Source organism: Pituophis catenifer, unplaced genomic scaffold, assembly GCF_029215685.1.
Source record: "Pituophis catenifer annectens isolate HBS135680 unplaced genomic scaffold, rPitCat1.0.hap2 SCAF_2, whole genome shotgun sequence".
Lineage (NCBI taxonomy): Eukaryota > Metazoa > Chordata > Lepidosauria > Squamata > Colubridae > Pituophis > Pituophis catenifer.
Window position 1 is genome coordinate 246,916,099 of NW_027256882.1, and position 19,633 is coordinate 246,935,731.

Below are 19,633 nucleotides of genomic sequence, written 5' to 3' on the forward strand. Positions count from 1 at the left end.
AGGAACTTTCTCCTGCAGCCTGAGCAAGGTTTCGCAATGACTGCTCCTTTGTAGCTTTGGAAATGTGTTTCTCTAAAGCTTTATGCCTTCTGTTGGCATCCTTTTCAGAAGCCTTAGACTGCTTCCGCTTCCCTTGGGCTCCTTGTTGAGAAGTAGGCTCCTTATTGGGTGCTGTTTCCACATGTAGTGAAGCACTGCAGTAGGGTTGTTTCAGAAACTCGAGAATGTTTCTGTTTCTTAGATCTGTGGCTTGTAGCCCTTCCTGCCATTTTGGAATTCAAAAAATGAAAATGAGCAAGGATGCAATCTCCTGCAATCCCCAAGGCCTGCCTGCAAACAGTGTACCTAGTCTAACCTAGGCAGGGACTCCAAGCAATCAAGCCTCCAAGGAGGCTGTGGCTTCTGAATATGCCCAGGCACTGCTGGGCAGGGATTCTATGCCTCTCCTGAGGTCTTTAGCCACTGAGTGTGTCTGGCCAAAACAAGGCAGAGACTCCTTCTCGCTCTGGCGAGGCAAGGGTCACGCCAGGAACCGTTCCCTTGGTTCAGAGGCTCAGATGACAAGCTGACGATCCCTCCGGCTCTGCAGCAAGTGCTGAGATGCTTCACCGCCAATGAGGCAATCCACAAAAAATTGGGGAATCCCTCATGGTTCCATAGGGCTCTGGCGCGCCTCAGTCTGTTGGGCAACAGCGATCCCACAGTTGCCCGAATCCCTGATTACAAGGGGAAAAAGGCCGACAATCCTATTGGATCCCAGGCACGCCACGCACCGCAGAGGCAATCGCGAAGCTGCAAGAGCCTGGAGCCTTCCCTGGCTGCAAAAAGAGGGAGCCTTCCGATCGCTCTGACCGTTAAAATGGCAATTGGAGCTCCCACAGCCGGCAAGCAGCTGCTGCAAGCAAGAGGTCCCCACTCACCATCTCCCAATGAAAAGTCCTAGCAATGATCAGGAATCACTTGAAATGTCTCTTCAGGTTAAGACCGAGCCGAAACTGGGACACAGGACAATGACAGAGGCATGACTCAAAAGAGATTGACAGCTCGGTCTCAACAGGAAACAGATGAATCAACCCATTCCTAGCCACTCCTGGGAGCTTTCAGGAGAACCTGCTTGATCCTTCTTAAATAAATTAAATTCTGATACATGTGCAAGTTGCAGTTTCTCAGAGAAATAAACACAATAGCATTTTTATATGTGGAATTAATATAGGCATTTTAGGACTAAAATTCATACCCCTAAGGCTGAGCCAAAGTTAAAATTGTTTTAATATTATTCTAGGTAAAATGATATTAATATAGAATAAGATTATGCATCAAAATCTGACAATGAAATCATTGAAATCAGAAAACCAGCAATAAATAAATACGCCAGACTCAGGGGTGAAAATGCTGCCGGTTTGGACTGGATCTCCCGATCCGGTAGCAATGGTGGCAGGTGGTTTGGAGAACCAGTAGAAAAATCCCTGCTGCCCCCCATGCCCAGCTGAGCCGCACAATCATCAGAGGCTTTTTTTTATTTTTAAAAGCATTTGGCTGAAAAAATGCTTTTAAAAGTAAAAAAAACAGACTCCGATGTTCATGCGGCTCAGCTGGGATTGTCAGAGGTTTATAAAAGCATTTTTTCTTCAGCTGAAGAGTTTGTAGAAAAAATGTTTTTAAAAGAAAAAAAAGCCTCTGATGATCAGGCAACTCAGCTGGGATTGTCAGAGGCTTTTAAAAGAAAGAAGAGCCTCTGACGATCAGGCAACTCAACTGGGATCGTCAGAGGCTTTTAAAAGCATTTTTTTTACAACCTCTTTGGCCAGAGGTTGTAGAAAAAATTATTTTAAAAGTAAAAAAAAAAAAAAAAAAGTTGGCCACGCCCACCCACATTCCCCCCCCAAGCCACGCCCACAGAACCGGTAGTAACGAATTTTACATTTCACCACTGCACAGACTAGCACTTAATAATGAAAGCCTTGGAAAAGATTCTCAGATGCAGGGTTGTGTTTGTAGCTACGAAGATCAGAATTGTGCAGGCAATGATTTTCCCTCTGACAGTGTATGGAACTGGGTTTGCAAGAAGGATAGAAAGTTTATTGATGCTTTCAAAATGTGATGTTTCTGACAATATCAGGATAGCCAACCCCCCCCCCTTTCCGGCCGATGGATCAAAGAACAAATTTTCTCAGTTGAGAGTAACTGAGAAATAACTAATTAATAATAAAACAAATAACTAATTATATTTTGGACATATTAAAAGACTAGTGAAGTTATGAAAATCTATCATAAGATACTTTAATATTTTTTTCCTGTTTTTTCCAGCTGTTTGCACTATGCCCACAGGAAACAATTACAATAACAAGGAAGCCAGCATTTTCTAAGAAATTTAGTGACAGTATTGCTTTAGAATATATTACTGCATTAAAGGTTTCCTCATAGAAACAAGGATGACATTTTATATCTTATTGCATAAAAATGTTGAATAACAAGTTCCTTTGAAATGATAATACTTCTATTTTCAGCATGTTTTAAAAATTATTTGACTAATGAACGTCTCCCCAAATCTGACCTTTTTGAGTAGTAATACACTGAAGTTGACAGAGGAGCTTAATTTTTTAAAATCTGTGTACACTATTTCCAAATTAACCTGCTATACATTTTAAACTAAAGTGATACTTTTTCACACACATAACCAAATATTTTTCCAATATGTTAACAAAATTTATGTCAATTTTTATTTAAATTTTCTCCAGAATTCTGAGAAACGTATTTTATAAACTGAGGGATCCACAAGTTCATCACAGCACATTTTATATTTATTAGAGCTTACAAAGTGTACAATTCCTTTAGGACTTGAGCATTCAACCTAGCAGAAGCATTGTGAAAAAATTACATCTATGAGATACATTGAAAAGCTGAAATGTCTTACTATTATCCTCTTCTCAATTCATTTGTTTGGAACAATTATTTTGGCAAAACAGTCTTGAATACAAAAGAAATTGCCTGATGTCTTCAATTCTCATACCAATTCTTTAATAATTACAAAAATTAGTAAGATTAACTTGTTCCATTTCAATTTCTTTTCAAAAGTAATTTGATGTGCTTTATAATTCATGAGTGTATTTAGTAGGTGTATCCCATAAATTTGAATTTTGTACATAAATTTTGAACTCAAATATTGTTTTGTAGATTCATAGACACAGCTAGACTTTTACTACACACTGATTGCTGGAAGGGACAAAAACTTTTCCAAAGGACTTATGCATTGTTAAATACATTTTCTACATTTTCCATTAGATCAAGCTTGGACCCAGAAGCATATAGACATCTAATGTATTAGGTTTTTGAAAAAATTATGTCATTTTAAAAGGGAACATACTATGGACTGCAGTCCAGAGTTGCATATTATACTGATAGGTAAAATAATTTTGCTCTTATATCCAGCTATTCCACGAAAAAAACATAAGGATTTAGATAGCTAAAATTACAATATATGCCGTGGTTGGGAAATATAAAATCATCAAATTCAGTCAGATTTCTCAGATGAATTTCAATAAAATTCTTGAAAAAATATCAGCAATACTGAAAGCAACCTCTCTTCTGATTAAAATTTGAAAACAATTAGAGATGTGCAACAATTTCTAATTAAACCCCGTTTGAATTCAAAGTGCTATTTTAGTGTAAAACAACTATCAAGTGGAAAGTGGATTATTTTGCGCATTTTTGAAGTGTTTTGAGTTTGAAACATTTCTGTTCTTAGTTTAAAACAGCACTGTTCAAAGTTTAAACCACCGTGCTTCCAGCTTAAAGTATTTCCCGCCCGTTTCACATTTGAAATGGGGTATTTCAAATTAATAATGGCTTTAATTAAAAGCTATGATATTGTGCTGAGAGACAGTTACAGTATCAACAAAAATTCCTTGTTATATATATAACTTATATTTATTTGAAATGTGTTTACTTCAATTGAACTCAATTAAGCTGCACTGGAAAGTATTTTGATGTCTTAGGGAGAGTAGAAAACTAAACTAACACCTCCGTATGACATTCTTCTGAGTTCATATTGTGGTGAGGCAGCATTCCAATATCGTACGAACAATTCTAGTAGTGCCAACTGTAACAAATATTCTTCTCAGCAATTAAGTAGAACAATTTCAACCAGTTTTCTTTTAGGCAAGTAATGGAACAGTTTTCAGTTTTGATTTTTTTTGAGGGGGGTACCACATACTGTTTAATCAACACAATGCAGGGTGGGGGAAGTACACTGTAAAACAAGAGTACAGTGTGTAAAAAGGCTGTTTACATTACAGCAATTATGTGAAAAGTCCTTCAACAAAACTGACAAAAGTACATAGTTTTCTCAGTTTATTCCAAGACTGCCAAATTAATTTCACATTAACAATGTTCAGTGCGGGTGTCTCTAAGAAGAGACAAGGCTTTAAATAGAACACAGCTTTACTTCTATGTAGCTATTGTTTATTTCTAATAGTTATGCAGCAGAAATTGCCAGTGGAATTGTACCTACTATCTATCATCATTCTGAAAATCATACTTTGCAGAGATTTATAAAATGCCTTCTAATATTTCATTTACATTTCAGTATTTTAAAAGCCTTGTGTTGATCTACACATTTCAATTTCCTATTACCATAGCCTGTGTAAAGGAAATGTTTGTCTTCGTTTTTATTTACAAAGGAAACATTATTATATACGGCATTTAATCTTTCAGACTTCACTACTGTACTTATTTTCTGAAAATGTAGCCAACTAAATGGCCATGTCCACTAGTTATTAAGAAATGTTCTGAAGCAGTGTAGAGTAAAGAACTTTTGTAAGCTGTAATACAGCTACATGCAGCGTGTACTGTACAATTACAGCCCCAAACCCTTTGTAAAACCCTAACATTCCTTCTTCACGTTTTATACTATTGATACAGTCTCTCATCCCTTCATACTGTGTATTGATGGGGAGAACTTCATATCCAAGGTCTGTATTGTCAATGATGGTGCGTGTCCCTTGAATATGAAGGCGATGCAAAACTGTCTCCAGTGGATAAAGCATAACATCTGCACATAGACTGGCAGCAAAGCTTGCAATAAGTTCAGGAAAATAAGCATCCAACATGTTTTGTACAGAATTAGAGTTCTCAGATGGGAAGCTTGAAGAATTCTCTTTCTTTAGGAAGAAGAGGACCAGTTTCTGTACTGCTGAACTGATTATGTAATGAAGAACTCCATGCAGAACTGTTGGGAAGGTTAATGCCAATAGAGGGAGTAGTCGCTTGCTATGGGGAACTCCAAAGCCCATTGCTCTGCCTATGCCCTCTTTCAGGCAATCCAAAATTCCAGGATTATCACGAATGATTTCACTCTGTAAGAGAACATAGTATTTCAACTAAATACCCAGAATTTATTATTACTGTGACTAGTTTAAACTTATTCAGAAAAATCAACTTCTATAGAGCCTATTAGATTTCAAACTTACTGTATTTCAGGTTGAATAGGCTTTGATTTAAAGCAGGTATGTCCAACCCACAGCCCGTAGGGTGCATGCAACCCTGGACAGCTATAATGCGGCCCCACAAGATTTTAAACTTTTAAAATTATTGTGTGATTTATATACATTAACTATATTATATATTTTATATGCAGCCCAAGACAATTCCTCTTCACTCAGCGCAACCCAGGCAAGGCAAAAGGTTGGACATCCACAATTTAAATTTATTAAAGCTTATGAAATTATGGAAGGCATAATTAAATGCTTGGTTTATCCTCTAGTCTTATATTATCTTCTATAATTGAGCCATGCAAATTATATGTCATTAGGTCTTCTCTGTATTCAAAGTTTTAATTTCTTGGTGACTTTACAGAACATAGTGAACCTCTAATGGTAGTAAAAGGGATCAGGTATAGTTTGTAAAAGTAATACAGGGGATCAGACATAGTTTGAAAGATTCTAGAACAGTGTTTCTTAACCTTGGCAATTTTAACATGTGTGGACTTCAACTCCCAGAATTCTGGGAGTTGAAGTCCACACATCTTAAAGTTACTTAGGTTGAGAAAATTGTTCTAGATTATTAACAAACATACTCAGCATTTGCCAGCTTTGTTTTTTTAATCTCAGTTCAAGATCTTTGGAAGACGGAGTAGCTGTGGGTATTTGGAACCTCTGGAGACAAGGATCTTCCAACTCTGGTTCTGGATGGGGTGGCATTGCCCAAAATAGAGTTGGTGTGCAATGTGGGGATCCTCCTGGACATGCAGCTCCCACTCAAACAGCAAGTGGCAGTCGTGGCTAGGAGAGTATTTGGCTAATGTGCCAGTTGCACACATACCTGGACTGGGAGACCCTGCTTACAATAATTCACACCCTTGTAACCTCCGGATTAGAATATTGTAATATGCTTTGCATGGGGTGTCCTTGAAGACCATTAACAAATTTCAACTGGTCAGTATGCAGGGGCAGCAGGTAGTAATTGGTGCCAGATATATGGCACATGTAACACCACTTGTGTGTGAGCTGCATTGGTTACCAGTATGTTTCTGGTAACAATGGTGCAATTCAAGGGTACCTGAGGGATTACCTTTTTTCCAGAATCTTTACCTATCCAAGTAGGTCAGAGAATAGACACGCCAGAAATCCCTTCGTTCAAAGAATGTCAGCTGGCGGGAGCTAGAAAGTGAGCTTTTTCTGCAGCACCCTGCCCTATGGAACATCCTCCTTTTGGAGATTAGAATGGCCCCAGCCCTGTTAGCTTTTTGTAAAGCTTTTGTAAAACCTGGCTATGCTCCCGAGCCATGGGCACCATATGAGCCAAGGGCCCTGCCTCCTGGCTATATTGTTAACGGGCCAAGAAATCTTGCTCTTATGTGTAAATTAGTTGTTTTAACATTGTCTATTGGTTTTAATGTTTTTACCGTTTCTATTGCTTTAAAATGTTTTTAAATTTTTGATTGTAATGTGTGTTTGAATTGTAAGCTGCCCAGTGTCATTTACTGAAATGGGCAACTATAGAAATCAAATCAAATAAATAAATAAATAGGGACTGGAATGCACAGATCTGCAACTATTATGCTTCCAATGCAGATAAAAATGGATTATGAAGTTCCTAGGCTGCCACCAAGTGGTAAGCACTTTGAAAAGCAATGCATAGGAAGGAAACTACTTGCTGATTTGTGCAAAAAAAATTATTATTCATTATAGTTAATGTTTTCCATATTAGAGATTAAGTGATTTAAAGTAATTGAATGAGACTCTAAAAGAAGGAATGTTATTCTATTAAAAAAATCCAAATATATGAAACCTGATCTTGAGATGCATCTAAGAATTTTGGAAATTTTAACTATTTTCCTTCAGAAGCGATAGGTGTAAGACAGAATGTAAAAACTCACTTCTAAGGCTATGAACTTCAAATTCCGATTCCCCCAGGATTATACAAAAGAATATGCAAATATGTATATATATAAAATCAAAACTTACTTGCACAGTTTCAATCAAACTTGCTGAATAAAAAGGCATTGCTATGATACAAGTCAACCTAGAGGAATAAATACAGTTACTATTTTGATAATCAAAATCCAATTTACTAAAATCTAATCACATATTTTAATTTCAAACATTCCACTCAAGAATCACCTTAAGTCTTTACGATTTAATCTATTACAGCCATACAGGTAATTCTCAGGTTGCAAGGTTAATTGGAACTAGAATTTTTGTCACCAAGTGATGTGGTCATAAAAAGCATGATGTCATGTGACCATGTCACTTAGCAATGGCAATTCCAGCAGTTCCTGTTGTTGTTATTAAGTGAAGACTGGGGGATTGTTAAAGCAAAGACTTTATATGATTGCATCTTCCTACTTCCTGCCAGCTCCCCTATTGACTTTGCTTGTGGGAAGCTGGCAGGGAAGTCACAAATGATGCTCACATGATAATGGGATGTTGCAACTGGTCCTAAATGGCAACCAATGGCCAAGCACTCAGATTGTGATCACTTGACTTTAGGAGTGCTGGGACAGTCAAAAATCAGAAGTTCATTATGAACAGCCAGTGAATGAACGGTTGCAAATCAACTACTACTCGTATTTTGTATTTCTTCAAAACCATTCTGTATCAATTTCTGAATGCTACTTAAATTCATTAATTGGAAAGAAGAAAAAAGAAACGAGAATTCATCCTCAGCTTGTCAACTAGGCTGCATTTGTGTCTGTGCATCAAGGGAACCATCAGAATAAAATGAAGAAAACAGATTTTAGGATTAAAAAAACACTACAACTTGAAAGTCTCAAGAACGTTTTCCACAAATTGGACCATTCACAGTGTTGGATTACCTTTCAGAATTTTCAGTCAGAATGGTATTTTTTCTATAACTGGGAATTTTGGATTTGGTACTCCAACAAATCCAGAAAATCCTGCTCAAATTGATGTTGTTATTCTATAACAGAGTGAGTCTTCTTATGCTTACCGTTCACTTTTGTTTTGACCGTGTGGTCATTAATTTGAAAGTATGATAATAGCAAGCATTTTACCAATAAAAACTGGCAATCATACATACGCTTTTAGAGTCAGATGTCCTCCTATTTGCCTGGGATTCCATTTGTATGAAATTTCTCTGAAATTTTTAAAAAAGATCTCTTATTCATGCAGCAATTTGAATATACACCAAGTCATTACTTTATGCTATGCTTACAGTAAGGAGTCATGAATAATCTACAGTAAACCAGAGGAGCATCCATTTCCATGGTATTCTAAATAAACTGGGACATTATACACACAGCAGTGTTACCATCGCATTGGATTTTGTTTGAGGGACATAAAAGCTCTTGTAATATAAAAATAAAGGTATTGGGTGAAATGCAAATATTTACAGGTAGTCCTCAACTTACGACCACAATTGAGCTCAAAATTTCCATTGCTAAGCAAGGCAGTTATTGAGTTGTGTCCCATTTTAGGAACTTTTTGCCATGGTTCTTAAGCGAGTCACCCAAGTTGTTAGGTGAATCATGTGCTTAAGTGAATCTGGCTTCCCCCATTGACTGTGCTTGTCAGAAGCTCACTAGGAAGGTTACGAATGGCAATCCCAGGACATTGGGACATTGCAACCATTGTAAATACATGCCAGCTGAAAAGAACCCAAAGTTTGATCACATGATTGTGGGGATGTTTCAAAAGTCAGAAGTCTGAGAACTGGTCGCAAGTCACTGTTTGCAGTGGTGTTGTAACTCTGAACAGTCATTAAATGAATGGTTGTAAGTTGAAGATTACCTGTGTATGCTATGTTTTATTTTACTTATTAATACTTATTGGATCTTGCCACAATCTCATTACTTACATTAAAACGGAAGAAAAACTAAGACACACTTATGTTAAGAACAATACAGAACTGGTAATAGATGTAGAGATCCATTATATAGGCATAATACAGACTCCCCAAAGAATAAGAAAATGTGTATATTTATTTATATCTTATAGAGGTTATTAACTGGTAACTTTGTGTAACAAAATCTATCTTATTTCTGGAATTCCTACTAACATAATTTCAGCCTATATTATTATTATTATTGTTAGTTTACAATACATCTGAATAGACAATACAGATTGTCCTCAACTTACGACCACAATTTATCTTGTATAATCTCTCTCACCATATCTGTTAAGTGAATAGCTGCAGTTCTTAAATTAGTAACACAGTTGTTAAGTGACTCTGGTTTTCCCATTGACTTTCCTTGTCAGAAAGTCTCAAAAGGAGATCACATGCCCCTGGGACGCTGCAACCGTCATAAATATGAGTCAGTTGTCAAGCAACTGTTGCAACTGTCTTAAGTGTGAAAAATGGTCATAGGTCCCTTTTTTTCAGTACCGTTGTAACTTTGAAGGTCACTAAATAAACTGTTGTAAATCAAGGACTACAGTATTTTAGATACAATACTACATTCATATTAGATGTTAAAATAATTTCTTCAAAAATCTGGTTTATCCAAGAATGTGAGCATGCCTGCTTGATGCTGCTGATCCTAATCCAGATAGCTTTATTAGTCATTCTGGTTAGTCTGCATCCATGTGGTGGGCCTACCTTCACAAGCGTTTGGAACATGCTTGGCCAATACCAAACTCTCTTCTTCCTCCTACAGGCACATGTTAGTGGATCGGCTCAGCAAAGGAGAGGAAGTAAGTGTCTCTAGAAATACTGCCATGTAACAGTAGTGTCCAACTAAAGATGCTTTTTTAACATTTCCCAGTCAGTAGAAAGGGGAGAAGTTCAAATATATAAGCTTCAACTGAATTGGAACTGGATATGTCTAGTCTAGTGAAAACAAAGACTAAGGGTGACATGATAGCATGTTCCAATATCTAAGGAGCTGCCACAAAGAAGAGGGGATCAATCTGTTCGCCAACGCACCTGAAGGCTGGACAAGTAACAGATGGAAACTTATCAAGGAGAGATTCAGCCTAGAACTAAGGAAAAATTTCCTGACCGTGAAAACAATTAATCGGTGGAAGAGCTAACCTCCAAAAGTTGTGGGTGCTCCAACATTGAAGGCTTTTAAGAGACTGGATAGTAATTTGTCTGAAATGATATAGGGTCTCCTGCCTGAGCAAATGGTTGGACTTGAAGACATCCAAGATCCCTTTCAACTCTGATTGAGTCTCATCATAAAATAATTATTAGAGTGGCTTATTTTTTTAACCAATTCAAACAAAGAATCTTTCACATATACATGAACAATTATTATTTTATTTAATACAATGAAAATGATTATACCTTGGCAAGGGCGTGAATTCACTGATGATGCCTTCTGCTCCAAGGGCTATACCCTGGACAATGAAAGTACTCCCCATTCCTTTCCAAAGAGCTCTGGGGCCCTAAAATTTAAGTTATAATTTGTTCAGTATTGGATGTATTGAAAAAGCCGATGTTACCAAATAATAACCTTTTTACATATTGCCATTTTGTACTATTGCAGAATATGAGAAAGTTACTGTGCATAAATAAAATAAAATTAAAAAAACAATAAAAAGTTATTTGTTCTTTCAAAACTTGTAAGTTAAATCTATATATATAAAAGCGAAAACCACTCACGCATTAATCATGAAATCTCCAGAACCGTAAAGTCTACAAATTTGAAATTTGCCACATATGTTCCTCTTGGTTTCTAGATGCTCACTAAGAAAGGATTAGAGGGAGAGAAGGGGAGAGGAGAGGATCTATGGGGCCAGCCTGAGGGAGAGAAGGGGAGTGGAGAGGATCTATGGGGCCAGCCTGAGGGAGAGAAGGGGATAGAGAGGATCTATGGGGCCAGCCTGAGGGAGAGAAGGGGAGAGGAGAGGATCTATGGGGCCAGCCTGAGGGAGAGAAGGGGAGAGGAGAGGATCTATGGGGCCAGGCTGAAAGAGAGAAGGGGATAGAGATGAGAGGCTTCTGTGGGACTAGCCTGAGGGAGAGAAGGGGAGAGGACAGGCTGATCGTAACTACTCATTAATTTTCAAATTCTAAGTGTCGATTTATCAAGCCCGATCACATAGTTTCGTAGCGGAGCACGGGTATTCAGCTAATTTATAAATAATCTCCAATTGAGAGTAAATACTAACCTGGGTTTTATTGATGCTATACATGATGTTGATAATTGTAAATGGAGTAAGGTGATAATTCTTGGCATGATAATTAACCTGAAAATATAAAGTATGTACACAAGTATAAAAATTAGCTGTCCTAAATTCATATAATTTATAATTTGAGATGTATCGATGTGGTTCATATACATGCCAAATCACTATTGCTTATTTTGTGTAGACAAATCATGATTACAAATCTTTAATGATGTTGGATCCTTTGGGTCTTTAGATAAATGTTGCATGAATACTTTTACATGTTAAAGAAAATCTAATCAAATCCCATTTATTAGTTTAGTTTAGTTTAGTTTAGTTTAGTTTAGTTTAGTTTAGTTTATACTTTTATTTATACTTATATGCCGCTCTTCTCCTGAATGACTCTGGGCGGCTCACAAAGATAAAACAAAAAAACAATAAAATTACGACTAAAATACTCAATTAAAATCCCCAAAAGATTAGTTAAAACTCCCATCAGATCAGCAAATTTGTTGGAAAAGCCATGTCATTATTAGTGACAATACATTCAAAACAAATGGTGCATTCATATCTACATTTATATTTCGTTGCACTTTTTTTTTTTTAAATTTGATTTATATGCCACCCTTCTCCGGAGACTCAGGGCGGCTTACAATGTGCTCAGCAATAGCCTTCATACTTTTGTATATTTATACAAAGTCAGCTTATTGCCCCCACAATCTGGGTCCTCATTTTACCTACCTTAGAAAGGATGGAAGGCTGAGTCAACCTTGAGCCTGGTGAGATTTGAACTTAAAGTAATTGCAGACAGCTTGATGTTAATAACAGTGCTTTAGTCTGCTGTGCCACCAGCAACTTAAATTAGAAGTTCCAGGTTTTGGATCCAAAGAGTCCTAAAGTGGTATGGATACCTTATTTTATCTATCTTTTCTTGTTTTGCATAGTAAGAAACTGCATAGATGAATTAGGAGATATCAAAGACACAGAAATGGGCCTGATCACGTCATTGCTTCCTTAATGAAAATATGGACTTTTCTGAGCCATTATGGCTATGAGTAAAACCAGCAAAAGGCATAAGCACCTTTAGAGCTTCACCAACAGGTACAGCAGCTTTGCCTGCTTCAGATCCAAATACTAAAATGCCTATCTTCAAAATATTAGGAGAAGGATTTTTAGGGATGGGCAGCTCTTTCAGAAGCGGTGCTTCAGAACATGACGGAGCATATATGAAGTTTCTTTTTTCAAATCCATGAAGTTCTTGCTTGTGCTGCTGCTTTGGAAGCTGCTCTAAGATGTCTCCATATATGTATATTACAAAGTAAGTATACACGTATCACAAAGGGAAACAACTGGCAGTGGCTTATGAAGCAATCTCATGAAGCTGTAAAGTTATCAATGCTGTATTGATTCAGAGAAGAGGTTTTTATGTGCTCCCAGAGGCTCCAAGATATTCAGTTCAAAAGATTTGTACAGCTTGAATGAATTTCTTTAGGTATTTTACCTTAAGATTGGCTATACTCATAAAGATTTCAACAAATTCATAATTTTGGGGAAAAAAGGAGGATGCTGCAGTATCTCAGCATATATATATCAATATATAAAATCTTAGACCTGAATTACAAAATAAATTATAAACTAGGAACAATATAAAAGATGAATTTAGGGGAAAGTTATTCCAGCTGTCTGAAATGGAAAATTCAATTCTATTTTACTAAGTAGTTCAGTTAGAACAGTAAAACAATTTATTTACAATACTTGATGTAGAAATGTGAGTTATGTGGCTGTACGAATATTACCGTGTTTCCCTGAAAATAAGACCCTGTCTTATATTTTTTTGAACCCTGAAATAAGCGCTTGGCCTTATTGCCATGCACTCAAAAGCCCGATTGGGCTTATTATCAGGGAATGTCTTATTTTGGGGGAAACAGGTATGCAGGCTAAACTTTCATAATTTTTTGATACCCTTTGTTTTTTATTTTACCAAAGGGAAGAAATACATTTTTAATATCAGAAAAAGTTATAAAAATTGAATACTAAATATGCATGGAACCTCTGTCCTAATTACATAACCACAACAGAAGCACAGAACAAATAGTTGAATAATAGCCTACAATAGCCCAAAGAATTTACCTGGCATTGCCGACGCAAAACAATGCAAGGATGAGCCAGCACATTTTCTGTGAATAAACTGAGAAGAAACAATTATTTTAAATGCTCAACTTTCATTAAACATTAGTCATTCTAATTTGTACAACTGTGATGTCTAGGAAATTAAGTTTTTATAACACATAGACAACTCTCAATAAGCTTCACACATACATCTACCCTTTTGCAAAAATCTATGCTGTATACTGAACTATAGCTTCTATTGAATATATGAGAAATATAAAATGTTCGTTTTAATATGGAAAATTGTTAAGATAAGTCATTCTGCTTCTACAGGGATAATGGAAGTAGAATGTTTCTTTCAGTAACAATCTGCATTGAATGCATAGCATATCTTCAGAAGCCCCACTTATTTATTAGATCCAAAACAAGTAACCACTCTGTTGATTAGAAGATGGGTGCTGTTTTGTTTTGAAGTGGTGTTTTGAATTCTGATGAGGCAAAATACTTCCCCCAAATAAGTTCATTCTAGCAGACAACCTATGTGTTTCTGATATAACTCCCACAATCTTTTTTACATTTCAAAGGATCCAAGTTGTCCATCTCTGCTGAAAGACACAGATGGGCTACTCTAACATATAGGTAGCTTGGCAATACAAACATACAGGGGAATAAAACCGACAAAGCCCAGCAAAATTAAGCATTTATAGAAATGAATACACATAGGGTACAAGACAGGTTTGATAACTGTCTAAAAAACTAAACTATCAAAACTGTCAGTTTGACGTCTAGAAATAGTGAAATGTGAAATACTTGTTCTCTATTCCGTTTACATGAGCCAGCTATGAAATCCATCTATATACACACACAGTCACAAAAAAACAAAACAAATCAGCAGATCACATTAAACAGCCAGACAGGAATTATTGTACGTTATGATCCGTGTCCAAGACTTCATCAGTCAGCCCTGCCACATGTAAGCAGCAAGAACTGTATAGCTGGTTCGACTACTTGTGTGAGAATGCCTTGCCACTTAAAAAGGAAAGCATACTGCACTATTGGCACTAGTTGCTAGGCAGCACACTTCTAAGGGGAGGGGTTATTCTCCCCTATGGTTACTATGGAACCTTTAAAAAGCAGCAGTTAAAAACCACCACAATGGCCAATTGGCAAAGCCCATCCTATTAGATTTGTGGTTTTGTTTTAGGAAAGTGAGGGAAACAAGTAATATGTGTCCTTTCTCATGAGAAATTAATCTGACAGTTATTCTGCTTTTTGCATGGCCAATTGGGCCTATCAACTCATTAAAAAAATCTCATTTAGTGAACATACCCTCAAGCAGCTTCTATACCAATTACAATCAGGAAACAAAGAATTTATATGCACCTAGATAGAATTAAAATACATTGCATCTATACACTTTGTGATTATATTATTCAAAATTCTGCTTTCACTACTGAGGAAAATCCACATATATGTTGTAAACATTTCTTTTTATGATTGATAGCACTTTGGGCTTTCAGGCTTAGTGATAAACTTTAAGCATCTGCAAAACCATTATGGATAGCAGAGCATGACAAGGTAATGTATAAGTCTACTAAATGGTTGCAATAGGATAAATGCAGCCTCTTCCCCCCCCCCCTCTTGCTATTGTTTTTGCAAACAGTAACTGCTATATTTATTAATTATGGTTACAACAATTGCTTCTAGCATGATAAATTGTTGGTTTTGTTGTACAGCTGGTTTTACTTAAACAAGATCCATCCAAATTGGGATATACAGGTAGTCCTCAATTTTCAACCACAATTGAGACTAAAATTTATGCTAAGGCAGTCAATAAGTAAGTCACACCTAATTTTATGAACTTGTTTGCCATGGCTGTTAAGTGAATTACTGCAGTTGTTGAATCATGTGGTCTTCAAGCAAAACTGGCTTTTCGCATTGACTTTGCTGGCCAGAAAATGGCTAGGAAGGTCATAAATGATGATCAAATGAGCCTAGAATTCTGAAACTATTGTAAATACATGCCAGATGCCAAGCAACCCTGAGCATATAACTATGGAGATGCTGTGTTGGTTGTTAAGTGCGAGACCTTGTTGTAAGTCACATTTTTCAGTACCACTGTAACTTTGAATGGTTATTCAATAAATGGCTGTAAGTTGAGGACTACCTATATTTACAAGCCCAAATTTTCCAAAATATTGCTGGGATGTCTTTACTAATTTCTTTGCTTTAGTATTGAGTATAATACTAGTCATGAGTAAGAATTTTGATTTATATTCAGAAGCAACCATTAATAACTTTTGTCAACTGCATTCTAATTATTACTTTTCATGGACTTGTATCATACCATATATCTCAGTATATGGTAGTGTTCTTAAGTCAGGCAATACTTTGGGGGAATGATTTATTCCAATTTGGTCTATAATAATGAATCAAAAGTTTCAGTAGACGTCAGATATGTTGAATGGAAATTATCTAAAAAGATTTTAAAATTCCTTTATTTCCAAAGTAGACTGATGGTAACCATGAGGCCATTAAAAAATACAACTAGTTTTAGACCTATAGCTTACATTTAGTTCAGAACAAAATGCTGAATGCATTGAAATGACACGTTGAAAGTGCTCAATTGTCTTTTAGCAACCAAAAATTCATGAAATTATATTCATCGTGGATGTAGGTGTAAAAGGCTAAAAATGTATATGATCTAAATAAAATAAGGAAATAATCCAGAACTCCTGTCTTAATTTTTTAAAAACTACATCAAAAGCCAGCTCACGGGAAAGGCACATAAACAGAATCTTCAAAACATTTATGCGGCTCAACATCAAGTACAAACACTCTTAAAGAACTTCTTATGTAAAATTTTTGAAAGAAATTGGATTTTTCCAGATAATAGAAATTTTGCTTACTTCACTTCAGCCTACATTGGAAATACATTACATATTGGGCTGAACTAACAGAAGTCCTTTGCTCCATCCAATTCATCCATTTAGATCTTGTTGACAAACTGTTAATAAGACTTCAGGATTGGATACATATACATTGGCAAGATAGAGCTAATTTGTCATAGTTAAGCAGCCATTTGCTCAGATGATTATTTCTAAAGAGATGAACTTCTTTCAGTTATAAGCAGTTGTTTTTAAAATTTATCATTCCAAATTTTCACTATCTAGGTTGAGACCAACTGGAAGAATTGTTGGTTCAGATTGAGACTTTAAACACAATCTCCTTCCAGATGAGTAATTTTTTCTAGTGTAGCTTTACTGCAAGCATTAGTATTAATAGCCAAAAACTAGGCAAGAACAATATGAATAGAGTTGGTTAGTTAGCGATATCAGATAGATTCAGATATTGTAAGCCACTTAGAGTCATTGATTGAGAAACTGAATAAACAAATATCGAAAAACTGAACAAACATCGAGTATTAAATAGTTACTTAGCAAAATCAATAACTGTGTGTTAGTTATGAAAACAAAACTGTAACATTTTCTTTAAAGTTTAATGGTAGTATTAAATTTCTGGATTACAGTGGGCATGAATTTTGAAAAAAAAAAAAGGTTCTTTGCATTTAAAAAATTGCCACTAATGAAAGATTAAACTTCTTACCTTGCTAAGCCAATCCCAAAGCCTGCAAACCGATTTATTTGCTCTAAAAGACAGATAACCATACATTAAAGCCAGAACGTGAGCAACACATTTCAGTATAGAAGTTTTACTATTCATTGCAATGAATTATATAGCAAATCCAAGAATTTTAGCGCATTAGGTATCTTTGTTAACTGCAGGATATAGAGTGTTTCTAAATAAGTTAAATACTTAATTTCCTTACATCTCTTAAATAATATATATTATTCCAAGTACTGTATAACTTTTTTTTGGCGGGGGGGGAGGGGAACTGCCTAGCATATGCCACTCAAGTGACAAGATGCTTCCAAAAAGAGACACACCTAAAGGCATGGATTGCAGACCTAGTGCTGGACAGCATCCAAAGCAAAGAATGGGTTAGCAGCACACCGTTACCGGTGGCTTTTTAAAGCGGATCTAACCAATGACCATTGCAGAGCAGACCTGCCTGACGCACCGGAGCACCTGCTGCCTAAGGGCGGAGGCCAGGCTCTTAACCTGCGCTTGTCACTCCCGCACTCGGCGATTTGTTTTACGCACCGGAGTTGGTGCCGGCGCCTCCTAGGTACGGGTCCTCGTTGAGGCCAGCCGCCACCAAAGGTGTGCCTGCGGCAAACTGCGGCGTCTTTTCGCCCCAATGGAGATTGCGGCTGCCAGGAATGTCAGGCGGGGTAGTGACCCAGTGGCCTAGGTCCGGCTTGGCCGCGAAGCCTCCGGGCTCCTCTCGGGCGCTCCGATAGCCCAGGCCGTCGAAGCCCTCGGGGCGCCGCGGATGCATTGGGCAGTGAAAGGAGGCAGGATCGGGGAAAACAAGCAAAGAGACAGAAGCGGGAAGAACCAAGAGCTGCGACTCCCACTTTCTAATCTTCACTTCCGGGTGTCAACCGGAAGCAAACCCCGTTAGCTTGCCGAGCGATATGACTTCGCCTAGCTAGGAACGTAGGGTTCGTCCGAGCTTGGCGACTACCGGGAAGTTGAGGGTAGTTGGTTAGGACTGGGGTGGGGATTTCACTCTGCTGCACCCCACTGTCTTATTTCTAAGGATATTTACCTATGTAGTAGGGCTGTATTACTATTACCCTTTTCATCTTTCCTATTACTTTCTAGTATTGGTGTCTTATGATATTACTTTGTATGTACACTGAAAGCTTATGCACTGGAGACAAATTTCTTGGTTGTCCAATACATTTGGCCAATAAATAATATTCTATTATATTCTAAATAGAGAGAAAAATGTATTGAAACTTGATCTGTCTGAAATATTTGTGGTTGAAATATTAAAATAGACGGGTATTTCAATTTATGTTCGGATTATTACTTTTACTCATGAGGAATTTTCCTATCAATCAAAAGTCATTATAGTGTTGTAAATCATGTATTCTAGTAGATGACATATGTGCTATATGTAATACAGGTAGTCCTTGATTTAAACCACAATTGAGCCCACAATTTCTTTTGCTAAACAATTTTGTGATTTTTTAAAACACTACAGTTGTTAAGTTAGTAACACGGCTGTTACTAAGTGAATCTGGTTTACTCACTGACTTTGCTTGTCAGGAAGTCACAAAAGGTGACCATATGATCCCAGGACATTGCAGTTGCTAAACATTTGAATTTTGATCACATGACCAAGAGGATGCTGCAAAGGTCATAAGTATGAAAAATAAACTACTTTTTTTCAATGCTGTTATAACTTCAAATGGTCACTAAATGAATAATTGTAAATCAAGGATTACCTCTACTACTGATTTTTGATAGAAATCCCATAAACTTTCTGGGCAATTTTGACTACATTGGTGGACCTCCTTTTTTGTCTATAATTTTAAAGGAAGCTCACACTCGGACCCCATCCATTGCTGAGAAATGAATGAGTAAATGTTTGAGTTCCCAAGAACTTTTCAGATAAATAGTACAAAAAAGGGGCTCAGGGAAGAAGCAGATAAATACAAAATTAGGTAAGCTACATCACCCAAGTGGTTTACCAGAATTGCATTTGTGAATCAAATAAATAGTTAATATTGGTCATCTATTCAGGAGGAAGAAAGAAATAGGTTAGTGGTACTTCTGAAAACACAAAGGCGAATTTATTTTGGATTCACTGCCCTCATTTATTGGGCTGGGGTGCATTTGTTTAAAATACTTAAAATTCCCAGAGGACAGACCTCCTCCGCCTTCGTGTCTATTGCCTTCAGTTCGTAAAGAAAGGCCAGAAAAAACGCAGTGAAAGGAAGGAAAAATGAAACAAACCACATTTGTCATTAAAAAAATCCCGATATTGATCCCCGCTACACATAACTCCGGTTTATAGCAGCGGCATATACAAAACGCGG

At 36.8% G+C, this 19,633-nt stretch overlaps 1 protein-coding gene across 1 annotated transcript; it reads right to left on the reverse strand.

Moving 5' to 3' along the window:
* Positions 1-2,783: 2,783 nt before the first annotated feature.
* On the reverse strand, positions 2,784-18,161 carry SLC25A46 (solute carrier family 25 member 46). The gene is made up of 8 exons (XM_070935731.1): positions 17,844-18,161; positions 17,286-17,328; positions 13,701-13,758; positions 11,574-11,651; positions 10,747-10,847; positions 8,539-8,595; positions 7,464-7,521; positions 2,784-5,354 (listed from the first exon to the last, which is right to left on the reverse strand). The coding sequence occupies exons 1-8, from the start codon at positions 18,079-18,081 to the stop codon at positions 4,776-4,778; spliced, it is 1,212 nt and encodes a 403-aa protein (XP_070791832.1). The 5' UTR covers positions 18,082-18,161; the 3' UTR covers positions 2,784-4,775.
* Between the last annotated feature and the right edge of the window lie 1,472 nt (positions 18,162-19,633).